The sequence below is a fragment of the Dysidea avara genome, chromosome 9, assembly GCF_963678975.1.
Source record: "Dysidea avara chromosome 9, odDysAvar1.4, whole genome shotgun sequence".
NCBI lineage: Eukaryota > Metazoa > Porifera > Demospongiae > Dictyoceratida > Dysideidae > Dysidea > Dysidea avara.
The window spans coordinates 2,318,594-2,332,782 of NC_089280.1; the positions used below are offsets into that span (position 1 = coordinate 2,318,594).

Consider the following 14,189-nt stretch of genomic DNA (forward strand, 5'->3'; position numbering starts at 1 on the left):
GAAGAAAAACATGAACATGGATGTCAGCACTGGCATCATCTTGTCAGTTAGCTGATCCAGCACTACGTACTTCTCCACTGAGAGGTTGAAGAGGTGGCAAAATGAAAGACATCATGATCATTACAAACATCTGAAAACAACTCAGCTGTAATGTCACACAGTTCACAGGACATATATCAAGGGAGGTGTCCATCCAGGTTATTATCTTGCAGTATTGAGGATCAAGGTATACAAAGCCATACATGTGCAATGTATTATTATTATTGGATGGGTCAAATGGCATTTGTCCCTTTTTGCCACTGTAGAAATTTATCAATTTGACTGATTTATAAAGTATCTCATTATAAGACAAGGTGAAAACATCCAGGTGGTCAGGTTGCCTTCTCCTTGTCATATACATGAAAATGACAGGGAGAAAACATCCTGAGCTCCTAACAGATTCCTGTAAGCGTTTGAGCGGTAATCAGATGGCTACAGGTTTGAGGTGCAGTCATGGATTTTTTTCTCCTTTCTCCACCTTTTCAAACACACTTTATGTAACAACTTTAAACAGGCTGTAGGATCAGGTGTCCTACAGCCCTTCAGCACTTGTGCTTAAAGCCTTAATAAAATAAACAGTGCTCTAATTAAACAATGTCAAATAGTTTCCTGACTGCTCTATTAGAGTAGCTGACTCAGTAACATGAATTTCACCTGCTGGAATGCACATATTAAAATAATGCAAGAACTGTCTATCGAGTAGTTTGATATGAACAAGAACAAGTTATCAGCTGTACAAATATCCAATAATAATCATGTAGAACAAATTTGGAAACAAACACATAGCAAAGAATAGTGTTGTTTCATCCGTAGGAAACACATCATCTCTCTACTTTTAGCAGTGGCTGAAGTGAATGTACACATATCATATAGTTGAATATATTACACCACAAAATTTTATCACAACAAAATGGTGGTTAGTTGTTGTTCCATGGTATCTATGGGCTGCTGTTCACACTTAATCACATGATCAGCTCCACCCACTCTGTACTACCTGCTCATTGTTAGTATGATCCACAACTAGGTTACCATGGTAATTCTACCAAAGAAGACATACAATGACATCACAGACACACCCACTCACAGGACGTGTTAGTTCAAATACTAGTCTACAAGCAATCTGATAGTGACCACCCTCCACCTTGTTAAGTACCTCCATTAAACTTTTATGACCTGACCCAACCTGTGAAGTGTCTTCTCCATAATGATGATGTGTCGGCCCAGTGATGGAATGAATAACCTAGTCACAGGCACTGCTTGAAGTTTCTTAGTTTACTAGAGTGGTATATCCCCAGTATATGGAACAGTTAATTGTTTGGTATTTTAGTAGTTTTTCAGTAAACCCGCATTCACTGATGTTTTACTGAGAGTTTATAACTTAGTAAAACAATTATGTTCCATATACTTAAAGTTACTGACATTTTACTATCAGTATAACTGGGTACAACTACAATAAAGCAGCTTAACAAATTAGTAAACTAAGAACCTTCAAGCAGTGAGGTTTTCAATAATTACATTTCATGAACTCCTTACAGTACCTTTTTACTGCTCTGTGTGTTGTATAGACTTTTATAATGTAGAGTTGGCTGTAACAGGATCAATGTAAAAAAAACAGCTCAAGTTCTATATCCTGGAACTCACTTCCAAAGGGTCACCCTTCAATATAGAGAGAGTACAGCACTTGACAATTTTATACATACACAGGGTTCTGCCCAGAAATTCCTGAGTGGTGGCCTAAAGTTAACATGAACTGATATATTGTGTGTTATATTAGGGTATATTGCACATGTATTAGTGATATATGCAAGAATTGTACTGGTTTGATTTAAGAATTTTACTGGTCGGTTTTTAGAAGTACCAGTCACTGTGAACCAATGCCAACCAGTGTGGGAAGAATCCTGCATACATTTCCAGTGGGGAAACCCTCTAAGTACATGGTGTCATGTGACATCTTCCTAAGTTGCTATAGAAACCAAACAAAACAAGTTCTGATTTCATACCTTACTAACAAGATGAACTTGTAGCAAATATACGCTTGTAGTTAGTAAACAAATGTTGACCAATCAAATGAAATTTTAAACCACATGTGTGACTTCTGCTTAATACTGCTGTTAGGCACCGGCCGATTATGCCAGCATAATTTAAAGCATAATAGGTGACCAAAAGCATTAAGCATAATGCCAGCATAATAGGGACGATGTTTGAAAAATTAATTAAATGCGCAATACGCGTGCCTGAAAGAAAGCAAATATTCACTGCTAATAGTATTATTAGTGCATTTCATATTTAAAAACACGTAATATAACTTATTAAACCGTTTCTTTGTTGGTTATTCACACTTTGCAGAAATAAGATCGAGATACTCTAATAGAGCATTCACTTACTCTAATAGAGCAGTCAGGAAAGGCTGATATACTCTAATAAAACAGTCTGTTCTAGAGCATAATTTGATTTTGAAAGCATAATTTTGAGCATAATAGGCTTAATTTTTGAGCAATGCTCAAAAGCATAATAGGTAAAATTTTGGGCATAATAGGCCGGTGCCTAACTGCTGTTGTGTTGGTAGGAATCCCCCTAAAAATGCTGTCATTAAAACCCATTTATAGAAACATGATAGTTACATGACAAAAATTATTTTACAGAATAGCCTTATTGTATCTATCTTCAAATCAAGTATATAATAGACAAAACTCACAGATAGCCGGTTACTGATTAAGATAAACATTACCAAACCCACTATCAGTCTGACAAGCCAGCCAGCCTGCTTGCCTCATATGCACTTCAGATCACAATAACAAACTCACTCGTGGCATGTGCCTTTTCTAGTTCCGACAAGTATCCGCCTTCTGCATTTTACCTTTCCTTTTATCCTCCTTACATGGCCATTGCTAGAAAACCATCACCACAGCATCAATTTTCTGTATCAACACTTTCCTTATATTTAGACACCACAAAACAATGTGAACTGCTTAAGCTACTATTGTTGGAGTAGATACAGTACATTTAGCTGCAATTACAAAATGATCACTGGTCTGACCACATCTTAATGATCAGAACATGCTGTGACCATGATCTAGCTACAATCAGCTGTGGTTTTCTATAGAAAAGTAGACATGGTAAACCACACCCCTTGAGATACTCTAACAAAAGAGTCATAGCCACACATGTACTAACATAACAAACAAATTAGTATAATTGAAAATTGTTAAGTTAAAATGAAGCAGGGTCCCAGCAATCACAAGCAGTAAAACAAGAAACATGAGTTATGGGAAAATCTCTACATTGGTAACATGCCAATGTAGGGATTTCCCACATAGCTACGTATGTCATAATAGCTACCATCATTCATATATTGTTGATACATACTTCATTTTTAAATTAATAATTTTTAATTGTACTAGTTATTAGAACCTGTCTATAGCCCCACCTTCATGTTGGTTGCTATGGTGTTGAGTTCATTTAACGAAGTGAACATCTTAGTGAACACCTTCCTGTAGGGATCACATGAGGCAATGATCACATGATCTAGGACACACCTTGCTGCTGTCAGATGGATCACCTAATCAGAGATAGCTTGTTGTATGACAGTAGCACACTCGTTAGCCTCTTGTCTTGATAACTGTAGCTGGAGAAGAAACTGCTCTGTGGTGCTCCTGATCTGACGTTCTTTATCAAGCATCTTCTATAACTGCACCTGTAACTGGCAGAACACTGGACTGACACAGTGACAGACTAATGTACACAGATAACAGACTAACACAATTACACACATAACAGAGTTGTAAGGACTGACACGCTGACAGACTAACACACAGACATATGATGGACCAACACACATACGGACATAAATGGCTCACTGGTGTTGAGTTGCTACCTGAGAAAACAGATTTAAAAGAAAAGTATACAAGTTTATCTTGTTAGTAAGGATTGTGAAGGTACGAAGATCAAACTTGTTTAGTTCCTAAACAAACACACAACATATGCTACAGACACGAAACAAAGATTTTGAATTCTCCATGAGTAGGTGAATACAGTAAGATGGTGTATAGAAGGTGTCACAATTTTTGTCATCTTCCCAAGTTGTTATACTATAACACATAACAAACGAACTATTTGATCTCCCCGTTTTTTTCTGTCATTGACAAGTGAACCCCAGGACTTGTCAGAACTGGTTTATCCTGTTTATCAAGGAGGGAGCCTCACCAGTGACTTGTTGCATTGCTTGTACTAGACATCTCCTTGCACCAAAAGGCCTATAAAGGTATAAATATAACATTTTGTCTATTAATAGTAACATAATTACTTCACTCCAACACACTTCAAGTCCTCTTTATCCAAACTAAGTAATGTTGGCAGGTCAACTTCTTGTTCATAAAGGATGGAAGGAATATAACGGTTGATATATGGTAGGTATACCATTGTGTTCAGTGAATACCTCTCACTGATGGCTGAACTCCTAGTGACTACTAAACGAATCACCGAGTCATGTCATAACCACTTAGTAACCATACATCTAAATACAATAAGGAATTCTACTGTGATGCCGAAAAAATACAAAAATATTTTCAACTATTTTTTTACAAAGATGCCTTATAATCCATATGATACTGATAAACAGAAGTTAGATATTGATTGATACAACTGTTATTGTGCAAGAATTATTAGAACTTGTTTAGCACCCACCTTCATATTGGTTGCTATGGTGTTGAGTTCAGTTAATGAGGTGGACATCTCAGTGAACACCTTCCTGTAAGGGTCACATGAGCTCAGTGATGATCACATGATCTAGGACATATCTTGCTGTTGTCAGATGGATCACCTGATCAGAGATAGCTTGTTGCATGGCAGTAGCACACTCATTAGCCTCTTGTCTTGATGGAGGGTAAACTGCTCTGTGGTGCTCCTGATCTGACATTCTTTATCAAGCATCTTCTGTAACTGCACCTGTAAACAACCAGACACTGGACTGACACACTGACAGACTAATGTACACAGAGAACAGACTAGTACACAAATAATCACACACATAACAGAGTTGTAAGGACTAGCTGACACACTGACAGGTACACACACACACTGACAGGTACACACACACACAACACACACACACAACACACACACACACACAACACACACACACACACACACACACACACCAACTCATAGACCTATATATTCTTTATTATGAATCACTACCGTGGTTCACGTTACTCTGCTGGGCGCATGGGCGGTGTAGCGCGGCGTGCGTCAACAGGCGGCGGCTTGAAGCGAGTGGAAAAGGGTCTGTGTAAATCATGTTCGTGTTCATCATCCCGGTGTTCATACTTGTCGTACTCTACTGGTTATTTACAAGAGAACCGATATCATCTTATCGTAAGGGGAAACAGCTGAGAAAACCAGCGAAATGTTTAACTGATGATGATTGTAAGTACGAGCTGAAGAACTTGAGTGCGCCACGAATGGCCGGCCAATTGTTCAAGTTCTTCACTAAGTTCGTATTCACGAGATTCGGCAGGAAGGTGTTGGTACCACATTTGATGAAGAAGAGCGGCATGTTTGTATTGGATGGGGTGTGGTTACCAGAGACACCGACATTCGCACCTTTAGTGGATCACGAACCTGTGATCGAGGAGAGTAGCTGTGAGGAAGAAGTGGAGAAGTTGTTGAAGAGATCAGCTACATGTCCCCGGCTGACTATAGCTGACTACACACAAGGATATCAATCAGGACAGTTTACTCCAACACAGGTAATTCCATATTTTTAGGCAGTGGTTACTGAAGCGAAAGTCAGGTCAGTAATGTATTGACTATTGAATCGACAGTAAAACTTTGACTAAAAAAGTTACTTAAGCAAAGAAAAAAAGCATCAGGGGCTTGAGCTCTGATCCACCAGTGTGTGAGGTCAGTGTGCTACCAACCTCTCCAGCATTAGGGTTGGGTTCAGCCTTGGTTTACTTACCAGGTGTAGGTACACACAGGTTACTTCTTAGAGTGATGTTTTTTTTTAGATAGAAAAGTTGTAACTTGGGGTTTGTTAAGCTTAAGGATGTCTTACACTAAGGTAAGTTTTGTTGAGTTCGAGGCGAGGCAAGCTGCTCGAGTATCATACAACTAGATTGCTTGATACTTGAGTAGATGAATGACCATTGGTTAGTTCGAGAAATAAAACTTTTGATTCAGTGACCACTTCCTTTATCGTTATATTGTGTACTGTGCGGGATATGATTATAATGCACAGGTGTAATCATATACCATACACATACAAATTTTCGAGGTATGTAATTTTTGCGGATTAACAAATTCCAGGATTTTTGCTGTTTTATTTTCGATGATCACTTGAGATTATGTATTAGAAAGCATAAAGCTAACCTGATAATTGTTAATTTTCGAGGATGAAAATTTTGTGGACAGCCAAGCAACCACAAAATCCGTGAAAAGTACGTCCCTCAAAAATTTGTACATATACAGTAAATCTCTACATCATGCAAAACTTAGTCGGTTATGTTCTGAGGTAATTGGTTACATAGTTTAATCACTAAAGGATATTTTGAAAAACTTTCCACTGTAGTATTTAAATGTACAACTGTGGTCACTGGATTAGGAGAAGTGCTAACATTTACACTACTGGATTTCAGTAAAGTAGCGTTGTGTCAAATCCCGATGCACACATTACTTGATACATTACCCCTAGTCACCTTCTGCCCCCTCCCCCCCCACCCACCCAAAGGAGAGGAGAGGAAAAATCATTCCTCCCTTAGGGGCAGTAATTGTCCTGTGTCTTAGAGCAACCCAAAATACTCGTTTTACACTTGTCTAATATACTTTTATACTGAGCTTAACTCAATAATGGATCAGTCAGCTTGTAGATTTTTGGTAAATTCCTGACAAGCAATCAAACGTTAACATTCCTCATGGTGTCATTTAATATTGATAAATACATCATGTGAGCTGGGTCACATGATCTTAACAAGTACCAATAATTATTCTATCAGAGTACTAGTAAGGATAGTATTATGTGAATGATGGTATTACAACATAACTCTGTGGGAAAATCCAAAGGCAGATTCAAGATGGGGGTGTTTGAGGAAAATTAGCCCCTCCCCCTTGTTTTGGAGAAGTCATACTTCTTTAGAATGATTTACCAAAGTTTGTCAGGCCAAAATCAATTGATCACTCAAGAAGTTATTCTGAAAACAAAGTCAAACCAGCTGTCTCAAATTGTCACCCAGTGCCTTCATGCATACTTAGCTAATGTGTTGCTGGTGTTTAAGCCATTGAATAGCTTTTGTAACAGCTTGTAAGACTTCACAACCTATTTGCAAGGGCCAAAATCAATAACGAAACATGTTTCGAAATGCAACAACTGACAAGAATATCTGCCATTAGTCTGTTTGTGCCCCTCCCCTTACCAGCTATTGGATCTGCCCCTGATTATATTACATGTCATAATAATTGTTTTGTTCAGTTCCAAAGTAGGGATTTTCTTACTGGGTGATGTTGTAATACCATCATTTATATATATGTGACCCAGTCTGAGAAAACCGGTCTTATTGCCCATGTCAGCAGATTCGATTTTTCACCCAGGACACAAAGCTACATGAATAAATTATCTAATTCCACAATCAAAATCAGCTAGACTTGAGTGGTCTGGTTTTGCTGGCTGCTTTTCCCAAGCCCAGTGGCGATCCGTACATGTGGTGTGGGGCCTTAATGGAGCTCTGGTCAGTCTGGGGATGACTGTATGTGGCTGTACAGCTCTGTGGTGTTGAATAAGTACCTTTGCTGTGAATTTTCTTTCATTTTAGCCAGTTTTGATACCTCAATGACCCAAACCTTGGCCTAATTCATTCCTTGGCCTTCCTTTTCAATTTTTGAACACTACCTTGCCCACCTCCCAGGGCCCCCGCCTCCCACCCAACTTGCAGCTCGCCTGATACAGTCAACCTCGGTTTAAAAACTATCTAAAATGGCGGGAAACTTAGTTGTTGGCTACTTGCACAGCGGATGCTCTGGAAGGCAAGGAATTGGTGTAAAACGTGTGAAAATTTGGTACACATAGCTTCAACCATTGGCGAGCTACAACACACTAAATACTTAAAACCGGCGTTTCTCGATACTTTTAAATAGGCGATAAGCCCGGTTTTCCCAGACTGGGTCACATATCTTGTTTCACTGGTGGATCCCTACTGTTTTAATAATGTGGCTGTTATATTAGGGTGACTGCTTTGTTAGAGTATCTTGAGTGTGTCTCAGATGACTTGCCTATGCAGTATTTTTAAGGGATGTGGTCTTTCCATACCTCCTTTTCACCATACTACCAGTAAAAGGCTACCAGTAAAAGGTGTGGTCTATTACAATAAGTACCCCTAGATCATTAGGGGTATGTACATTGCTCAATCATTGTTGGTGCTGCTAGATCATATAGGGACATGATCAAGCCTATATTGCAGGTACAGTGTCTATTAGCTAATAACATGTCTTATAGAACTTTGCATGGGCAAGATCAAAGGAAAAAGTGTACTTTAAATTTCATAAAGTACACTCTCAGCCGGCCAACTGCTTCATCGACCACAAAGAGTGCTTTATTGCACCGCAAAGAGTGCTTTATTGAGCGAATAAAGCACTCTTTGCGATGCAATAAAGCACTCTTTGTGGGCAATAAAGCACAGTTGCCCACGTGCCTTAGTGTAGGCTAATAGCCTACGGGGCTCACGCCAGTATGACTAATCACCCAAGCCAGTGAAGGCTGATAGCCTCGCCACGCTGAGTGATCAATCACCCCAGCCAATACGAGTTTCACCACTGGATTGCTTTTATAAACATACCTAAATGCTTCGATGATGGGTGGGAGAAGGTAACGTTGCTGTTACGTTTGTTAATGTAAACGGACAAGTCCTGGAGATATCACGGAAATACTTCACCATGTGAATCGCAATAGAATCGATTGTGGGTTGCGAGTAAAACCTGCCAAAAGATGCAATGAACGTCTACTATGCCAAACTATGGTGAAATACGCGTGAGTTACTTTATTAAACTAGTTTGTGTGCATTCAGGCTGCTAATAGTTCGTGCAACGCTTGTTAATTACGAGTCCTAGTGTATGCTACACGACTAGAAAGTTCCATAAATCATTTAAAGCATAGCCTTGCTTGTGCTATACTTTAACATATACTTATAGCAACACTAGCACTATAAATAATTTTGCAGCATCTAAATATGGAAATTGTTGTCACAGAAAAGTAATATCTTGATGTGGTTTCATTGTGGATGAAGCAGATGACAACTAGCATGATTGAAGATAAAAGGGAAGGGAAGGCACAAAGGGCACACACTCATCGGAACCCCAAAAGGCACATGCCACTAGCGAGCTTGTTATTGTGGCACCATAGGAGCCATGCAGTCAGACGTGGGTAGTTTCTTTTATTCAGTATTCATATAGTTTCAATTATTGTTTTTAATACTTCATCTGGAATTAGTAACACTGAGACTCTTCTGCAAATAGGATTTTTGTTGCATAAAATCTTTCTATGATGGTGGAGGAGTGTGTCATTTTGTTGTTGGGACCACTACTATACAGTACTGCACTACTGTACTGTATGATACAGTACGTGTGTCATTACTGTTACTTGAAAAAGTTGTAACTAAACTGCTTAAGGGCTAGTATAAACATGTAATGTAGGTATGTCTACAACTAGTTAGTATTAGTGAGTATTTGATCATTAACTCTAGAGAGTACTCATATTTCATGATCGTTCAACCCTAATATTATTTTAGATGGTCTATAAATGTAGCATATATGGTTTTAAATATTTAATTTACCGAAAGCGAAAAGTAATGAATTTGTACACATTTATTGAAGGTCAGCACATTCTATATAGCAAGCAAGGATTGATTCAGCACACAGGTACACAATTTCTAGCACCAGTAAGCAGGAAATTTAAAGACAAACTGAAGTCATGAAAACATGTAGTCTGACGTCGCTGACCACGCCTATAACCACCCAAAAATAGGATCTTGTCTGTCTAGAATCAAGGACTTGTGCTACCATTACTGAAAACTGGTGCGTCCAATCAAATAGCAGTATTGCTAATTAAATGCATTGTGACCAGACAACGTGAGTAAATACTGGGATGAAAGTCACAAAACGAAAGTTGCGTGAGTTCTTTTTGGGTCAGGGTAAATAAACCAGGGATGATTTTCCATTTAACATTCATGTGTAATAGACGCCTTCCGTCGGAAAGTACTAATATAGCCTCCACAGCCTAAACATCAACTGCTCATATAAAGTAACTGATTGAAATCCCTAAAGCATCACTGTCGGGATTGGATTCCTTGCTATTTGTGATCTCTTACTATGGTTGTTAACGTGAGCTGCAGTGCAATTATGCATCCTAAGCACAAGTCCTGAATGCTAGACAGACCAGACCCTATTTTTCGGGGCACTTATAAGCACCTAAATAGGGTCGGCAGCGCCAGACTAGAAAACATGTTCTAATAGAACACAGGACAAACCCAGAAAGACAAATATGTGCTAATTGGCCTACCCTATACCTATCAGATGCCTAGACATCACATTACTGTAAGAGGGATCGATACCTGTTGCTACAATTATACTGTAGACAGTAGCCTAAATGTTTTGAGGGGCAATATTTTTGAGGTTGAAAAATGTTGATAGTTTTTTTCCCCCTACAAATTTGCAAACATTCCTAAAATGTATATAGAGGTCTAAATATTTCAAGTATAATTTTTTTGCTGTTAACTGTTAAAACCTCAAAATCAGCACCAATTTTCTTCCTCAAAAATATTATAATGTAAAATGATTGCATTGCAGCTATGTCACAGCCACACAGTATAACATAGTAGCCTAACAAAGTAGTGCACTAAATAAAACTTATTAATTTAAAAGTAAGGATTTCCCAACTTTGTAATAGCTACCTTTTTCACTGGAACCCTACTTCAAAACACCAGCTAGATTCAACCTGACCTAGATTTAACACCTTGCCGATTGATCAGAACTTTGCACCATTTTCTGGCCATCAATTCTGTTATCCAAACTATGGAAGTGTATGTTCTATTAGAGTATTTTAACTGAGGTCTGTGTATAAATGTATGAGCCTCATTTATCCTAACTTTCCATTATTCAAACACACCTAGGGCCCAATGAGTTTGGATAATGAGGGGACCACTGCATAGCTTTCTTTACCGACCAATCCAAGTCATTGTTTTGCACAATGATAATAAACCCATCATAACATAGTGGTCTATTAGAGGTAAGGGTCAGGCAGACAATGACATTTCCAGTCATTACAGTACTATCGCGTGTGTGTGTGCGTGTGCATGTGCGTGTGTTCATTAGTGATTCTACCTATCTATTCTATCAGGTGGTTACTGCTACTATGAATTGTGTGGAGAAGTTTGATCCCATCCTCAAGTCTATTTCCCAACTTGATCAACAAAGTGTTATGAAGATGGCTTCATCCTCTACTAAACGATGGCAGGAGGGAAAGCCCCTTTCTGCTCTTGATGGGGTACCAGTTGTGATTAAAGAACAACTCAATGTGGAACCATATGTTACTTGCAATGGTTGTACGTTTGTGTCACCTGCAGGGGAGGGTATTGGAGAGTCCACCATCTCACTAAGACTGAAGGAGGCTGGAGCTATTGTATTAGGAGTGACTAGTATGCAAGAGATGGGCTTTGGTACTTTGGGGTCCAACCCTAATAGAGGAATGTCACATAATCCTTACAACACTGACCACTATGCTGGAGGGAGCTCCACAGGTTCAGCCATTGCAGTAGCTGCTGGTTTCTGTCCCATATCTATTGGCTGTGATGGAGGTGGGTCCATACGTATCCCATCAGCTTTGTGTGGTATAGTGGGGTTGAAGCCAACGTTTGCTAGAGTTAGTTCTTATGGAGGTATCCCTACAGCATTTACCGTTACCCATGTGGGACCAATGTGCTCTACAGTTGCTGATACTGCCATATTGTACAGTGTTATTGCTGGTCGTGATGAGAAATGTCCTGTTGGTTTACAACAACCCACACCATCCCTTAGTAGTGTGTCCAATTTGTTGTTGGATGGGATCACCATTGGTGTATACAATGAATGGTTTGAGGATGCTGAGACCTCCATTGTGCTGGCATGCAAGAATGCCTTGAAATCATTAGAGTCACTTGGAGCTACCATTGTACAGATTAAGATACCAGAATTGGAGGAAGTACGCGTTGGTCATTTCATATCAATTGCATCGGAGCTATGTGCAAGTATGGCAGTTGACTTTGATGAACATTTTAGTGACTACAACCCAGAGACAGTGGGAGCTGCCGCAGGAGGTTATGCCACTACAGGTACACAATATTTTACAGCACTAAAACAACGTACCAGGTCAATTGATATCCTCAAGAACATATTCCAGAAAGTTGATTGCATTGTTACCCCTGCAACTGGTATGGTCGCCCCCAAAATACCAGCAGATGCTGTGAAGTGTGGACAAAGTGATCTTACTACCACTGGTACACTGATGAAGTTTTCTGCCCTAGCTAACTTTACTGGTATACCTGGGGTGGTGGTTCCAGTTGGTTATGATGAAGATGATCTTCCTATTGGTTTACAAGTGATGGGTCGTTGGTGGGAGGAGCATGTGATCCTTCGTGTTGCTCATGCTGTGGAGAGTGTAGTGGAGTACAAACCACCAAAGATCTACTGTAACCCTCTGGAGAATATTTGAAGTGTTAATTGTGTTTTATTTGTTATGTATTATTATGTTTCAGGGTTGATTTGTGAGTGTTTATGCTGCACAGCTGGTTTTGAGTTTTGATACAATGCACTCTGTGATTTTGAATAGCTATGATTATTGTATTGGAAAAAAAAAGATATTTTGACATGTACACATATTATATTTGAGTCTACCTGTGAATGTTATGTCTTGGGTCAGGTTACAAGTGATTTGAATAGGATTTGACACACTAGTCATCCCAATGGTACAGGGCACACTGCAAAAAATTGTATTTCCTGAGATTTCATGCATAACAAATTGTGACAATTTCTTGTGTCAGAAATGCCTGAATGTGCTGGAATGTAAATAGAATTGTGTGAGGAATTGTCACTATTAATTTTACTTTTCAGTAATTTATGTAAAGGAATGTGCCAAATTCCTTTCAGGAAATGTGTACATGAATTATGACAATTTCTGGTAATAAAGTTTCATTACAGAAACACCATGGAAAAATATCTTTGTGTGCAGTGACACTTGCCAAACAACTTACAACCATTGATAGCAAACATAGTGTTAGTGATTCTCTAGATGTGCAATAGTCATTAATTTTTGTATTATGTGGAAATTGTCTCCAGGGCAACTGCCACTGGTCTCTTTATCAACAACTGTACATGTATAGGCAAGGTGATGAAGCTAGTATAAGCAATACACCACTAAGTGATCCGCAAACACTTTAAGAAGTGTGAATTAAGACATTAGTGTCTTGGTATGGATCTCCCATCTATATATGATATCAAGCCTGGCTGGAGAGTTGCTAATGGACCTTTAACACATCCTCTGGTTGCAACTATAGTCACTTGCATACTTTATGGTTAATCAGCAAATAGCAGGAGAAATTTCTGACTAAGTTTCATGTGATGTCCAGCCCGTTGACAAGCTGTGCAACAATACTAGTGAACTTGAAATGATCTGGTCAATGATCATGTAGAAAGAATTAATCTGTACGAGATCATGGTAGTGTCTTTCTTAGTCATTATACAGTGGCTTTTAGAGTTCCCAAGGTCCTTGTAGATGTATGTACTCTTTCTGTGCCCATATGCATCTAGTCACCAGAACAGGACACTGCAGCTGGCCATGGTGGACCAACAACACACACAATTATATCTTGTGCATGCTATAAACTGCAATTAACAGTAATAAATCTGTTAGTGTTACTGACAGATGCACTATTATAGTTGTGTACTTGATTCAATATGAGTATAACTCCTTACTTGTTCAAAAGCATTGTAGCTACTACTAAATGTTATTGCAAACTATACACTCTTGATGTATCACTGTATGTAACAATCCAACAAGTGAATGTGTTACCAAGAGTTAATAGTATAGAGAACTCTTGGTGTTACAATATAGTACTCTCAATATCACCTTGACG

General features: G+C 38.9%; 2 protein-coding genes across 16 annotated transcripts; one reads left to right on the plus strand and one right to left on the minus strand.

Annotated features, from left to right (window-relative positions):
* Positions 1 to 759: 759 nt before the first annotated feature.
* Positions 760 to 5,265, minus strand: LOC136267319 (uncharacterized). Of its 15 annotated transcripts, none has more exons than XR_010706627.1 (11): positions 5,196 to 5,265; positions 4,723 to 4,983; positions 4,475 to 4,552; positions 4,343 to 4,400; positions 3,576 to 4,292; positions 3,467 to 3,530; positions 2,844 to 2,927; positions 1,681 to 2,002; positions 1,578 to 1,625; positions 1,124 to 1,525; positions 760 to 1,078 (listed from the first exon to the last, which is right to left on the minus strand). XR_010706627.1 is itself a non-coding variant. In XM_066062415.1 (11 exons), exons 7-11 carry the CDS (start codon positions 3,512 to 3,514, stop codon positions 1,010 to 1,012), a joined length of 414 nt encoding a protein of 137 aa, XP_065918487.1. In that variant the 5' UTR covers positions 3,515 to 3,530; positions 3,576 to 4,292; positions 4,343 to 4,400; positions 4,475 to 4,552; positions 4,723 to 4,786; positions 4,859 to 4,983; positions 5,196 to 5,265; the 3' UTR covers positions 760 to 1,009. The 15 variants fall into 15 exon arrangements, 10 of the variants coding, with proteins under 10 accessions (XP_065918487.1, XP_065918491.1, XP_065918490.1 ...); XM_066062415.1 differs by lacking the exon at positions 2,844 to 2,927 and having other exon boundaries at positions 1,124 to 1,279; positions 1,681 to 1,773; positions 4,723 to 4,786; positions 4,859 to 4,983; XM_066062419.1 differs by lacking the exon at positions 2,844 to 2,927 and having other exon boundaries at positions 1,124 to 1,279; positions 1,681 to 1,773; positions 3,576 to 3,739; positions 4,243 to 4,292.
* Positions 5,250 to 12,935, plus strand: LOC136267317 (uncharacterized). The gene is made up of 2 exons (XM_066062410.1): positions 5,250 to 5,786; positions 11,420 to 12,935. The coding sequence occupies exons 1-2, from the start codon at positions 5,334 to 5,336 to the stop codon at positions 12,767 to 12,769; spliced, it is 1,803 nt and encodes a 600-aa protein (XP_065918482.1). The 5' UTR covers positions 5,250 to 5,333; the 3' UTR covers positions 12,770 to 12,935.
* Positions 12,936 to 14,189: the final 1,254 nt, after the last annotated feature.

Coding starts and splice junctions, on each gene's coding strand:
- LOC136267317 (XM_066062410.1), top strand. CDS start 5,334: ATGTTCGTGTTCATCATCCCGGTGTTCATACTTGTCGTACTCTACTGG. Junction 5,787..11,419: donor GACAGTTTACTCCAACACAG/GTAATTCCATAT, acceptor CTATTCTATCAG/GTGGTTACTGCTACTATGAA.
- LOC136267319 (XM_066062415.1), bottom strand. CDS start 3,514: ATGTTCACTTCGTTAAATGAACTCAACACCATAGCAACCAACATGAAG. Junction 1,774..3,466: donor CCATAGCAACCAACATGAAG/GTGGGGCTATAG, acceptor TGTTAACTTTAG/GCCACCACTCAGGAATTTCT. Junction 1,079..1,123: donor TATTTGAACTAACACGTCCT/GTGAGTGGGTGT, acceptor CTTCTTTGGTAG/AATTACCATGGTAACCTAGT.